Here is a 14701-nt window from a genome sequence, read left to right as displayed (position 1 = left end):
GAGGCGGGTGGTGCAGAAGAGAGCACAGGGAAGCAAACCATTAACTCCCACAGACCTGCTACAGTAGCTCCATAAAATCACCTCTGAGTTCCCAGGCAGCCAATGTAGACACGTTCCCAACCACCCAGTTCACGCATCCACAGCGAGAACAGAATCTGTTCCTCGGGCAGCAAAGCACTCATTTCTCAAATATACAACTTGACCAAAAATTCACAGAATTAAGTACATTTTGCATTTTTAAAAATTGTTTTTATAGATAAGTCTGAGGACAAAACTGCAACAGCCAAATGATATGTCCATGGATGTACAATACCTATTTCTTACCTTTAAAGCAGAATTCCCACAGGAGCCTGTGTCTGGGGTAGTGAGTAATGGAGATTAAAAGCACAAGAGAGGATCTTAGATGAAATGTGGTGTCATTGATGAAAATGATTACAACTAAGCAGCAAATGAACTCCACAAAGTGGGCCAGGGAAATTCTCAAGTTGGGCTAGTGTGCAGATTAAAGAAGCCTAATTCCTAAGACAGACAACCCCAAATTCTCACAGCGAAGTCATTGTCTGAGGCCGGCCAGTGGGAGGGCTCCATGCTGTGTGGTTGTTCAGAAACACAGGCTCTTTCTGTGTAGCGGCCCCACTGTCCCCCAGGACAGGACTTCACACACTGTCATGTGCTTATGAATCTCTTGGGAATCGTGTTAAAATGAAGGCTCTGATCTGGTAAGTCCAGGGGTAGGTCTGAGCATCTGTACTTCTGGCAAGCTCCTAGGTGATGCCAGCGCTGCTGGATCCCAGTTGGAATAAGGAGACCCTTGGAATTTGTAATCCTTCTTTGGATCTCCACATCCAGCTGGAAAGAGAGAGGGAGTATAGGGGCTAGGCCTGAAAGCAGTGTACATCACATCCACCACTTTCCACTGGGCCAGAACTCAGTCACATGACCCCACAGAACTGCAAGGGAGGCTGGGAAATGTAGCCTCTCTGTGCTCAGGACAAGAAGAAGGCAGAGTCTGGTGACCACTGGGCAGTACCTGCCACAGCCAGCCACTCATCCCAGAGGTCACTGGGATGCTCCCTCTCTGTCAGAAAGCACAGATGACCCCTAGCACTGTGTGCATGTCCCCCATGTGGACTGGCCCATCTATACTCCCTTCACTTTTTTTTTAATTTTATTGCAGTATAGTTGATTAACAACGTTGTGTTAGTTTCAGGTGTACAGAAAGTGATTCAGTTACACATATACACATATTCATTCTTTTTCAGATTCTTTTCCCATATAGGTTATTACAGAATATTGGGTGGAGTTCCCTGTGCTGTGCAGTAGGTCCTTGTTGGTTATCTATTTTTTATATAGTAGAGTGTGGGTGTTAATCCCAAGCTCCTAATTTATCCCCTTCTCCACGTTTCCCCTTTGGTAACCATGAATTTGTGTTTGAAATCTGTGAGTCTGTTTCTGTTTTGTAAATAAGTTCATTTATATCATTTTTTAAAAATTAGTTTTCACATATGAGTGATATCATACGCTATTTGTCTTTCTCTGTCTGACTTACTTCACTTAGTATGTCATCTCTATGTCCATCCATGTTGCTGCAAATGACATTATTTCATTCTTTTTATGGCTGAGTAATATTCCATTGTATATATGTATCACATCTTCTTATCCATTCCTCTGTCGATGGACATTTAGGTTGCTTCCATGTCCTGGCTATTGTAAACAACACTGCAGTGAACATTGGGGTGCATGTATCTTTTTGAATTATGGTTTTCTGCAGGTATATGCCCAGGAGTGGAATTGCTGGCACCCTTCACTTTTAAAAGAACCCATTTAAACTTTTTCAGAAAGAGGAGTTTGCCCCTATTTCCCATTTTACCCAAAGAAGTGCCTTCTAGAACAAAGCCTGAACGATGTCAGCACAATCTTTATGGCATCATTTATTTGTAGGCGACATACTACTCCCTTAGTCTGTGTGCTTTTCACCGAGCCTTTTTTCTTCTCACTGTTCCTATTGTATGTGGATTAAGCTCTGCTTTTCTTCTGGCTGTGAGAGCAAGGCTCCTACAGCTGTCACTCCAAGGCAAAACAGATGAAAAGGTGCGATAGGCTGGATGATAAGTATTTCATTTCCTGGCCATCTATGGTTCTTTTCTTAGAGTGGGAAATTATCCTCTGGATTTCCAGTGCCACGGTCAATATGCTTCACGGAGTGGTAATGGTGAGAGTCCTCCGTACAACTGCCTTTGGGGTTCTTTTCTGCTCGTCCCGTAATTGTGCTTTGTATTTATCTGGAATGAAATTGACATGCAGGGAGTCAGGTAGAAAATTAGTTTGTGAGAATTATGGATACAAATGCCATCAACAACCTGAAGCCATCCAACCCCACCAAGCCTTGAGTCTTCAGTGGTCCCTCTGTGAGACTGAACTGCGGCTGCCCCCTCCCTGTCAGCCCAGCCTGCCACAGTCCTGGCCATTATTTAGCCACTGCTGTTTGCACAGTCCTCCCCGTAGGGGAGAGAGTGAGGAGAGTGCCTGGCCCAGCAGTTTGCTCTGCCACAATAGAAACAGAAAATCTGTATGAATGAGGAAGCGGCACGAGGAGGCACGGCAGACAGGCCAGCACGTGGCAGAAGCGGCCAGAGGCTGTTCCCACTTCCCACGTGGCTGGAGAACGATGTGGATTAGGAACAGCTCACGATGGGTCTGGTAGATTCAGGGGCCGCCTGGTTTGCTTGCTCTTGTGGTTTGCTCTCACCCTAAGGGGGAGAAACGGTAGGTGAAATGTTTTTGAATCGGGATTTCTAGGAATATAAGGGTATCTTAGTGGACTTGGATAGTATCACAGCAAGAGACCCAAGACTCGGAATCTGCCCTGCTCTCCTCTCTACCCCACCCACGTGAGTCCCAAGCCTGCTACGAGCAAGGGACCGTAGCCAAATGGGAATCGCAGTGTGTTTCAGGAAGCACTGTATGAATGCCTACTGATCTTCTGCAGAGGGCCCCCGGGGCCAGGCAGGAGCACGAGTGTCAGCTTGACGCCCACGGAGGGCCTTCTAGCACCTACCCTGAGAGGAAGTTGTGCCTGGGTGTTGTGCCCTAGATGACTCACCTCTCCCTAGTCCTGGCCCTGGCTGGGATATTAACGTAGACAGGCTGTCTTCAGAGCTCGGACTCTTACCCACTTTAATAGAACAGTGACCACAGGTGACATCCCTAGTTTGGAGGGATGGGGCACAAGATTAGGGCAGAGCAGTTAGAGAGAAGCCCAGCCTCATTTTCCCGAGGGGCAGCAGGCTCCCGGGCATCACTCACTCATGCCTGGTGAGACAGGTGCAGCTTTCTTGACTCTAAATAGGTCCTCGCACCTGTCACCTGGCCCCCACCTTCACGAGACCTGCTTCCTTCATGTGCTGTGGCCATCAGGTCCTGCCTGCTGTACCCTCCCAGTGGTCCTAAGGTCTGGCGGCGTGTGTCCTGCTGCAGGTTCTGGATGTGCTGTGTTCCCTCTGTCTCTGCAATGGGGTCGCAGTGAGAGCCAACCAGAATCTGATCTGTGACAACTTGCTGCCCCGGAGAAACCTGCTCCTGCAGACGCGGCTCATTAACGATGTGACAAGGTAAGGCCACCACTGTCATTCCAAATGCCCATCTGGTCCCCAGAAAGGAAAGGAAGAGGGCTGATCTCAACTCCAAAGCCACCTGCCCATCATTTCTGTGCTGATGCAGCCGCGTAAGATGAGACCAGGCAAATGTGTACTTTTTTAGGGCCTTGTACTCCACTCCCTTCAGCTGAGTTTCTCAAACTTCCAAAGGTAGAATAAATATACCACTGAGGGCTAAAGAATTTGGCCTTGAGAGAGGGGTCTACCATGTTTTATATTAAACATTAATGCATCTCTTATACCTTCTTCCTAACATATTTATTTTTATTTTGCTGTACCAACTTGTTTTTCTAAAAATCTTTTAATAGAGAGGATGTCCCATGTTGAGACCATGATTTCTTGTGTCCTCTGGCACATGACCATTTACCCCAGGGCCATCTGTGAAGGCCAGGATGAAGCTCACAGGCCCATGCAGAACCCTGGCCTACTGGTCCATACATGCGGCCACGTGGGAGTCATGAACTCACTGGGCCTGGACTAGGGAGCAACTTCAGCAACTTTCCACCTAGGCCCGCTCTCTACCCTGCAATGTGAGAAAAGAACCTCCCCTCAGAAGTGTAGAGCAGGCTCTGGTCTGCAGGCATCACACAGACTTTCTTCTGGGTACCAGTCTGGTTTTTCTCTTGTGAACCCAAAACTGACATAGCCCCAGCCCAGGCCAGTGGACCTCTGAGAGTAGTATTCCAACCAGGACAACTCCAAGTGGTTTGTGCCAAGCTTTTTAACCATTTTTGCTGGATACATTAAAACCTCTATCCCTTAACAAAGTTGCGTAATAGTGATGTCTCCACACCCCTCTTCCACCTTTTTTGTCATCAAGCTTGAATTTTTTTTAGCTTTATTGAGGTATAATTAACAAACAGAAGTGTAAGAGATTTAAAATATACGATGTGATGGTTTGATACACATATACATTGTGAAAGGATTCTCCCCATCAAGTTAATTAACACATCCAGCACTTCACACATTTACCTTTTTTTTTTTTTAATGAGAACATGTGAGTTCTACTCTCTTAGTGAATTTCAACTACACAGTACAGTGTTATCAACTATAGTCACCATGTTAAATCCTCAGACTTTATTCATCTTATAAGTGAACGTTTGTGCCCTTTTACCAATCTCTCCCTATCCCCTCAATCCTACCCCTTCTCTCTGGAAACCACTTTTCTGCTCTTTCTAGGAGTTGGACATTTTTTATTTTTTTATTTTTTTAGATTCCACAGGTAAGTGATACCATGCAGTATTTTCTTTCTCTGTATGGATTATTTCTAATAATGACTTCTTAATACTTTCAAGATGCCATTGTTATTAATAAGGCCTAGGGGGAAAAGCTGATGCTATGAAAATGGTTTGGGGGTGCTTAAACCAATTTACCAGCAGATGGAACTTGAGTAGGTCAGTTCTTTCACTTAGAGAAGGATACAAGGGTTTGTAATCATACAACTCTGTATGATGTTTTCATCATCTTTACCTGTGGATGGCACTCAGTAAATGTTGGTTGCCTTGAATAGAATATTTGAAGAGATATCCTTTATATTTTATAAGGGAATTAATGTTGTCCTGACACCTCCCACTAAGAACTTGATCCAGTGTTAGAGGCTCGAAGCTTTTTCTACTTTAGAACAAGACAAAAATCACAAAATTGCTCTTGCCTTTGGTTTAATTGGGCCGATGCCTCCTATGGTCTGGTTCATTTTGCTTTTTTACTTCTTAAGAGTCTGTAGATGCCACCTGTCCCATGTTTAATTTCAGTATTCGGCCAAACATCTTCCTCGGAGTCGCTGAGGGCTCAGCACAGTACAAGAAGTGGTACTTCGAGCTAATCATCGACCAGGTGGACCCCTTCCTCACAGCAGAGCCCACACACCTGCGGGTGGGCTGGGCCTCTTCCTCAGGCTATGCCCCATACCCCGGAGGCGGAGAAGGATGGGGGGGCAACGGTGTTGGCGATGACCTGTACTCCTATGGCTTTGATGGACTTCACCTTTGGTCAGGTGAGCACCTTGCCAAAGCTTTGGCCCCTTATCTCTTCCTGAGGATGATTGATGCTCAAATTGTTCAAACTGAGATGGTCACTTCTTGTTGAAATGATATAGACTCAAGTCTCAACTAATTAGATGGTTAAGCATGAAGGGTATCACATCTGAAATGAGACTCTCCTGCATTTAAACCATGAGTCTGGCACTTCAGCTGCATGGTGTAGTACAGATTATTTAACTTTTCTCAAGCTCAGTGTCTGCTTCTGTACAATCCTAATTGCATAGACTTGTCAAGATTATATGGGTAAACAGGGAAGGAGAAAAAGACTGAGCATTTACTTACTGGGCAGTAGGCTACATATCTTTTGTATGTTTTTTCTCTCATCTTATTCTTACAGTGACTCCCTAAGGTGGATAATATTGATCTCATGTTACAGACATGGAAACTGAATACAAAGATGTTTAACTAACTTACTCCCAATCACACTGGGACGGATCCACATCTGACTACAAGTCCTTCATTTTGTCGATGCAATATATTGCTTCATGGTACACTTTGTAAGGTGTCTGGGTCTGTGCCTGACACACACTAGATGCTAATCTCTTAAAGGAATTCAAAGCTTCCTTTTTTGTATATAGACATTGATGCTTTCCCCAAAGCATGTCCATGGCCTGTGCCTGTGGACGAATGGGTTGGCTTCTGCCTGGGTGAAAATGTAAAACTAACCCTCAGGCTTTCACCCACAGCAGAAGCTCTACTCTTCCCATCTGTTGTCCACAGTGTGTCTTATCTGTATCTTTTGTAAAACTGCAACTGGAGACATTGTGTCCCTTATAGAAATTCCTTAGGTAAGCATTGTGCTGCGTGCCTTTTACATAAGGAACCAGGACACACATTTCTCCCTAAATCCAGTACCAGGGAAAAGTTTGTCTCCACAGGACAAAACTATGTATTTTCTTTTTTATCTGAGAACTACATTATCCATCATGCTTTCCTTCTTCCCTTAGCTTCCAGCTAAAACCAGTAGCTCAGGTCCTGGTGACATGTTTCTTACAGTTGCTCTTTACTTTCAATTGATCAGTATGTTTTTTTTTAAATTTTGTGCTGTTTTATATTCAGTATAAACATTTTTTAACTTTTAGGAATGGTGTAAACGTATTTATTTATGTACTTCTTTATCTGGGATCATTTATGGGAAGAAATTATCTGTGTCTGTTTTTGTGTGTCCCAGGGGACAGTGTAGTACAGACAGAAGTGGGTACAAAAGGGCAGGATGATGGGTTAGAGTGAAGTGGCATTCTCGTTCTCATATCCTCCCAGCTTAACCTTCCCTGGTTCCATTTTCATGGGGGGTGGGGATGGATCTTCTCCTCTTGGGTCTCAGAGCCCCGTCGTAGAGCCACTGTTTCCGTGGTGATACGGTCATAGTAGCCTTTAGCTTAGATTATCATCAGATGACATAAGACTCTCAGGAAGTTGTCTCTGGGGAAGTGATTTGAAAAGAAGGAGTCCTTATGCTCACACACATCTACAGCTCCTGAGTTTGATAAAATTGAATCTGTGGGGGAACGAGTGGGATTGAGGTGAGAAAATCATTACCTCCTGCCTGCTGGTTGCCACTCAGCTCCTGCCCTGTCCTCATCATGAGCCAAGCGTATTCTCTGGATCCCAGGCTGCACCTAACGAGAACTCTGGATTGGTTAAGGAAATACAAAATCACCAAGACCCTTGGATGAAGCAAAATGGCCCCTAGTTTCAAAGAGAAACTAACCATTCTCAAATGAAAACGTTTACTCCATCTTTTCTAGATTTCGCAGCCCTCCATGCCCCTCCATGGGGCACTTGGCATATCCCTTTGTAAAGTCTGCAGAATAAATACATCAGTGAGTCAGGAGGCAGACAACCCACTCGTTGTGCATCCAGAAAGGGCTGTTGTCAGTGCATTTCAGGACATGGACATCCATCCAGTTGTGTATTGTTCCAGGAGTGTACGGTGCCCAGGAGTGTACAGTGTTCCCTTCTTTCCCCTTGTCTGCTCAAGACCAGGAAGCCAGATGTGCTGAGCCCACACGGTCATTACTAGCAAGGGCTCATCTGACTGGAAATACAGGGAAAGGGGGCTTGGGATTCAGTTTTTCAAAAGCTGACTGTGGCTCTCTGAACATTATTCACATAGTAGTGTAACTCCATATAGGTGCATTTGGGGGACTTCACCCCTCAGCCTTCAGCATCTGGTGAGATGTACAGAAACCAGCATCTACAAAATTGGCACCTTTCATGCTCACTAAAACACAAAGCTTCCTTGGGTTTGGGCATCGTTCTGAATTCTCCAACCAGCTCACAGGGAACATATATCTTGCAGAAGGCACTACAGATGAATATGTCATCGTGTGCTCCAGCAGAAGAAATAAGGTTTCTGTTAATGGCTTCTACCAGGACAGCAGTGAATTCTGGACTATCTGATGAAAGGGTAATTGTCTGATGTAGAAATGGAGTGAAGTGACGCTCTAACTTACTACAGGAGGGAAAGGAGGGTGGCTAGGGAGAGAGAGTGGAAACTGGTCTGACAATTTTTCTTCTTTTCCTTGAGATGTAAATGCCCAGGTCCATTACCTTTATTTATTTTTTTATTGGAGTAGAGTTGATGTACAGTGTTGTGTTAGTTTCAGGTGTACATCAAAGTGAATCAATTATACATATACATATATCCACTCTTTAAGATTCTTTTTCCATATAGACCATTACAGAGTATTGAGTAGAGTTCCCTGTGCTATACAGAAGGTCCTTATTAGTTATCTATTTTATGTATAGTAGTGTGTATATGTCAATCCCAATCTCCCAATTTATTCCTCCCCCCCCTTATCCCCTGGTAACCATAAATTTGTTTTCTACATCTGTGACTCTACTTCTGTTTTGTAAATAAGTTCATTTGTACCCTTTTTTTTAGATTCCACATGTAAGTGATATCATATGATATTTGTCTCTCTCTGTCTGACTTATTTCACTCAGTATGACAGTCTCTAGGAATGGGAGAAAATATTTGCAAACAAAGCAGCTGACAAGGGGTTAATCACCAAAGTATACAAAAAGTTCATGCAGCTCAACATCAAAACAAACAAACAAATAAACAACCCAATCAAAAAATGGGTGGAAGATCTAAATAGACATTTCTCCAAAGAAGGCATACAGGTGGCCAAAAAGCATATGAAAAAATGTTCAACATCACTAATTATTAGAGAAATGCAAGTCAAAATTACAATGAGGTATTACCTCACATGGGTCAGAATGGCTATCATGAAAAAATCTACAAACACTAAATGCTGGAGAGGGTGTGGAGATTAGGGAACCCACCTGCACTGTTGGTGGGAACAGTACTATGGAGAATAGCCACTATGGAGAACAGTACGGAGGTTCCTTAAAAAACTAAAAATAGAACTACCATATGACCAGCAATCCCACTCCTGGGCATATACTCGGAGAAAACCATAATTCGAACAGATACATGCACCCCAGTGTTCATTGCAGCACTATTTACAATAGCCAGGACATGGAAGCAACCTAAATGTCCATCAACAGGAATGGATAAAGAAGATGTGGTACATATATACAATGGAATATTACTCAGCCATTAAAAAGAACAAAATAATGCCATTTGCAGGAACATGGATGGTCCATTACCTTTAAACTTATCTATGTGCACAAATTAAGCCACTGCCTTGAACTGGTCATTAACTACTTATTAAAGCACAGAGGATGTTGCCGAAGTTGGAAAGAATGGCAGAGCCCTTAACACTTTGTCAGTAGAGAAATTCAAGAAGAAACAGCATGGCTTTGGAGGTATGCCTGGGTTTGAATCCCAGCTCTTCACCTATTTGGTTTTTTTAACCAGGCAAAAAGACTTGGTTTCAGAGACTTGGTTTCCTCAGATAAAATGAAGATGATACAAGGCTCTTAGGAAATTTAAATGAAGTGAGGGATGTGGATTTTTTGACACACACTCGATGCAAAGTAAATATGATTTCCCTTCCTTCAGTGTCTAGGAAGTCAACCATCATCATAAAGACCAAGTCAAGAGTTCCACATGTCTCACTCAAGATCATGAGATTAGCCCCATCCTGAGGGGGAAAAGAACCCAGGTTCCATGCTGAATGGGAAAGGAAGTTTTGAAGTGACATCCTGGGAATATAAATGAGCTTTTTCTCTGTGTAGGGGGAGGGCAGCCTTAATCGGTCTTTTTAGCCACCAAAGCCTATGAAGTCACTTTCAAGCAACAGCTCTACAAATATCCACCATCTCAGCCCTGCCCAGCCCTCCCTACAGACTCCTGAGTCAGCCCAGCCACTGTGGTTCTCCTTTCAGAGGAATGGCTCTTTGCTTGTCATCATCTTCTCTCTCCTGATGTAGCCTTTACATACGTAGCCTTTCAGAACTGCAGTTGGGGGTGAATTTGGCTCAGTGCAGCCTATATAGTACGTCACTGGTTAGGGAGCAATTTCACAGGAGGAAATCACACCTACCCTTCCCTTTTTGCAACTTTTTCCCTTGCAAAATTGGAATAAGCAAAGGAATTCACCTTCCCAAGAGATAAGCGATACAGAAAGTAAATGAATGGAATAAAATTGTATTTCCTGATTTCTTAGAACTTCTGACTCATGAGGACAAATTAGCTCTACAGTCAGACTTGGATGAGAGGGTCTTTACATGTCTCCCTACTAAGATGAGCTCCAGGGTATCGGTTCATCTATCAAAACACACCCTACTGTGACTTGGACTTTTCCAACCCTAGCGCTGTGTGGAGAGGGGTCAAGGAGTAGCTGTAGAACACCAGCATTTTTATGTGTTTGGATCTTCTCACTTTCCAATTGCCTGAATATTTGTGTTTACGTTATAATGCCAAACTCTGCGGTGCGTGGGGTGATGGAAATGCTGAGCATCAGTGTTTCCAATTGTGTACATTACTCATCAGAAAAGACGAAATCCCTCAGTATTACATCCTTGGGTTCATTAGAAGATGTACGGCGTATGATAACATGGCTTTTCCCTTTATCTTAAAAATGCTAGGCTTGGGGCTCCCCTGGTGGCACAGTGGTTGGGAGTCCGCCTGCCGATGCAGGGGACGCGGGTTCGTGTCCCGGTACAGGAAGATCCCACATGCTGCAGAGTGGCTAGACCCGTGAGCCATGGCCGCTGAGCCTGCACGTCTGGAGCCTGTGCTCTGCAACAGGAGAGGCCACAACAGTGAGAGGCCCGTGTCCTGCAAAAAAAAAAAAAAAAAAAAAAAAGGCTCAGACTATGATTTTGATTTGCCTATGGATGCTCTTAGCAAGTGTTCCAACAGCAACAAGACAGTGTCCTTCACCACAAAGACATAACTTCTCATCCTGGTGGTGGTTTTCAAAGGAGAGAGCAGACTGGACAGGAGAGGTACTCCCAGCCATCCTTCCTCAGTAAGGCACTTGGTGCTATGGTGTATTGAAGGCTAAATAAAGCTCAGAACTCAGTCTCAGGTGGCATCAAAGCACTGCTGTATGAAGAGCATCCCCCATGAAGGTTGCTCTTTATCTTTACTGGCTGAGGCTCAGACTGGCACAAAAACCAACAGTGAATTGTGAGAGGGTGGGCTGAGAGGGCCCTGGAGTCACAATTCAACCCTGTCAGTTTTGTCCTAGTTGATGTGGATCTCAGAAAGCTAAAGGTCCTTCTCATTTGTATTTTTATCCAGTAAGGATCTCGATACTTTTAAAGGTAGTTGTCCAACCCAGCATTTCGATAATTCCCTGGTTTTCCCAAATTCATGGAAATCTCTCAGGATTTGTGCAAATGACTACAGTGATATTTTCCAGAAGTTAAACTAATTGAAAAAGAAACAGTTGAAACAGGAAAGATTGGTTTTTACTTAAGAACTCTTAAGAATGAGACAATTATGGCAAAGTTTGCTGAGTTTTAATACCAAAACCAGACTTGAATATGATAAGGAAGGAAAGATTCTGGGACCCTGGGATATCTAAACTCCATAGAAGGAGCTGAGAGGACTCAGTCTTGTCAAATGGAGACATTGGAGAGGTATCAAACCTACACACTCATCAAGTTTGCTTAGATTTGTCTTGTTTTAAATAGTGTTGACTGTAGGTCCTACGATGAGGAAGTTGTTGTTCATTCTCAGTGATGAAACAAGGTATAAATTAGTAAAAACAGAGTCTGAGGCCATCCCAGGCTAATTTGCCAATATGCATTGAATATATTAGGTGCTGTTGCCCTGTTGCAGTGCCGGTGGTCCAAGTTCTACATCCTTTATTCCCCTATCATCCCTCATCAGGCCCCCATAAAGCCCCATGTTCCAGCCTCACCAAACTCTAGCCATTCTGCAAATGTCATACACTCATACACTCCTCTTGCATAAGCTGTTCCTTCCATCTGGAATGCTCTTTTCTTTCTCATTTATCTAGTGAACCTTTCCTTCTTCAAGTTTTAACTTGTTCCATACACCCAGGCTGACCTTGCACCTTGTTCTACCTCTAAAGGCATCTCGTCATGTACACCTTCATTCCAATAGTTATACTGAATTGTAGTTCTTTATTTGAATGTTTATTTTCCACAAGACTATGGATTTCTTAGGAGCAGGAACTGGATCCTCAGTCTTTGATCCCCAGCCCCAAGTACAATATCTGGCACAGTGTAGAGCCTCATTACTGTTTGTGGAAGGGTGGGAGGGAATACAATATGATTTTGTCAGTCAACCAAAACAACCACAAGGGGGTACCTACATTTTTTTATTAAGGAGAATGTAGTAGTTTCACTATTTTAAAATCCACCACTTAGTTTGGAACCTATTACTAGAATAGCAGTAACCACTGAAAAAGAGTTCTAAACGAAGATTAGAAATATTACATAGCATAGATATATGTACAAAATTTATGAACTCACATAGTCATCATAAGGGGATTTTTTTTAAATTGCCTTTTCATGGCATATTATGAAGCTATTAAAAAGCTAGTTTCTAATGAATATTCCATTATACAATCAAATATTTGCAATGTGATAAGTAGAAAAAACAAGTTACAAAATCTACAATATCCCAGTTTGGGTGAATATTTAAATATATGTGAAAAAGTCAAAAAAATTTATTGTAACATTTTTTCCTTGTTTATACTTTTCTGTATACACAATTAACATTTATAATGAATGTGTATTGCTTCCATGATCAAGAAACAAGATATACCTTTATAAATGATTTGCTTGAAACCCCATTTAATACCTAACTTTTGCCTCTTTGTTGCTCCCTTTCCAATAGAACTGAAAACTTGGTAGGGGGATGGGAGAGGCGGTTACAATAATTTACTTCTAGAACTTCCAGAATGGGATGGTGTGACATAGAAAACCTAAGAAGATTTTCTCACTACCCTAAGTTAGGTCAGGAAATGACAAATCATCTTATGAAAGATAGGCAACAGCAACAAAAATCAACCAGTACAGCATATAACTGACAATGTGTTTCCCTGCCTCACTGAAGTAATAAAATTCTTTAAAACAAGCAAGCAAACTATGCTGCACCATTTTGTGGCTGGATTGCCTTGCTCTTACTCACTCGGATGGCTCCTGCATCCGGTGTCGAGGTGGCCATGTCTTTTAGAGGAAATAGAAGAGAGCAGGGTCTTCGGGCATCTGTGAATAAACACACACACATAACACACTCTAGGAGCCACACCCAGCAAAGCGGTTTGCCCGTTACTTCAGACACCAGGCCAGAATCTGAGCACACGTTGAACGGGTTGAATTCTTGTTTGTTCTCATTCCTGGCAGCTTGAGGCTTTCCTCTGGGACTCATCTCGTCTTGGGCTGCCTGTTAACAAAGCTTAGGAAACCATTTCTCATTGCTCACCTCACCTGTGAGCATCTCCCCAGAGTCCCACACACCTTCTTCCTGTTCTTTGCTCACCAGGCCGCATACCCAGAGCCGTGGCCTCCATCAACCAGCACCTCCTGAAGTCGGACGATGTGGTGAGCTGTTGCCTGGACCTCGGAGCACCCAGCATCTCTTTCCGCATCAACGGGCAGCCTGTGCAGGGGATGTTTGAGAACTTCAACACAGATGGGCTCTTCTTCCCTGTGGTGAGCTTTTCAGCAGGTGTCAAGTAAGTTATGGCTGTGATTTCATGGAGAGTAGCTGTTCCCCCAGCTCCCACCACTCTTATGAGCTGGCGAGTGTGGTAATCTCCTTCAGGGCTTCAGCACCATAAGCCAAACTCCCCGAAGAAAGTGACGGTGAAAGGGGAGGAGCAATTCAGAGTCACGTGTATATATTTGTGGGACACGTACCTCCTGCCAGTGTTTATGTTATGTCCTCCAATAAACAGTAAGATGAATAAGATAAATCCTATGTAGAAAATTACCTTCATAATTTTAGAAAGTATTTCATGCTCATTACAAAAAATTTGAAAGATATAGATAAGACAATAAATATCACCCATAATCCCAATGTTTAGTTCTAATCTCTATTAGTATTTTGGTGTATTTTCTTCAAGTCTTTTATATTACAGATGTATGTATTTTTTAATTGACAGCACACTAAAAATGAAGTTTTGTCTTGATTTTTTTTCATTCGGCAGTAAGTACGGAGCCTTTTCCTGAGTTATTAAGTATCCTTCTCAAAATGATTTTTTTGGCCAATAATATCCTTTTATTTGGCTGTCCCACAATATAACCATTACTTTACGTTAGTCTTCCATGCTGATTTCTTTTTTATTGTTGTAAATGAAATTATCATGAACATCCTTGAGGATAATTCTTTTGTCTGCATTTCTGTTTCGTTCCTCCCAGAAGTAGGTCAAAAGGTATAATCATTTTAAAGTCTAAATTTACGATCGTGTGGCCAAAGAGATATTCAGGAAGATTGTATGAACAGTTCAGAATTCATTATCAACAATTCTGAAATCTAAAAAACTCTGAAAACAATACATTTTTTTCTTAACTCATTTCACTGCAAACTCTGACCTGAACTTATTTTGTGTAAAAAACTGTCATCAACAGAAATGAGGCTGTTTTCAGTCCTTCATGTATTCAACTTCT

General features: G+C 42.8%; 1 protein-coding gene across 1 annotated transcript in view; it reads left to right on the top strand.

The window, feature by feature from the left end:
• Window positions 1-14701, top strand: part of RYR3 (ryanodine receptor 3) — a 371986-nt gene that overhangs the window by 119385 nt on the left and 237900 nt on the right. The window contains exons 17-19 of the mRNA XM_060096078.1: window positions 3478-3611; window positions 5408-5649; window positions 13575-13767. Coding sequence (XP_059952061.1) covers window positions 3478-3611; window positions 5408-5649; window positions 13575-13767 — 569 coding nt within the window. The remainder of the gene's footprint in view (window positions 1-3477; window positions 3612-5407; window positions 5650-13574; window positions 13768-14701) is intronic.

The sequence above is a fragment of the Mesoplodon densirostris genome, chromosome 4, assembly GCF_025265405.1.
Source record: "Mesoplodon densirostris isolate mMesDen1 chromosome 4, mMesDen1 primary haplotype, whole genome shotgun sequence".
Classification (NCBI taxonomy): domain Eukaryota; kingdom Metazoa; phylum Chordata; class Mammalia; order Artiodactyla; family Ziphiidae; genus Mesoplodon; species Mesoplodon densirostris.
The sequence above is the reverse complement of the archived record's forward strand: the minus strand, read 5'-3'. Positions and strand labels throughout refer to the sequence as shown.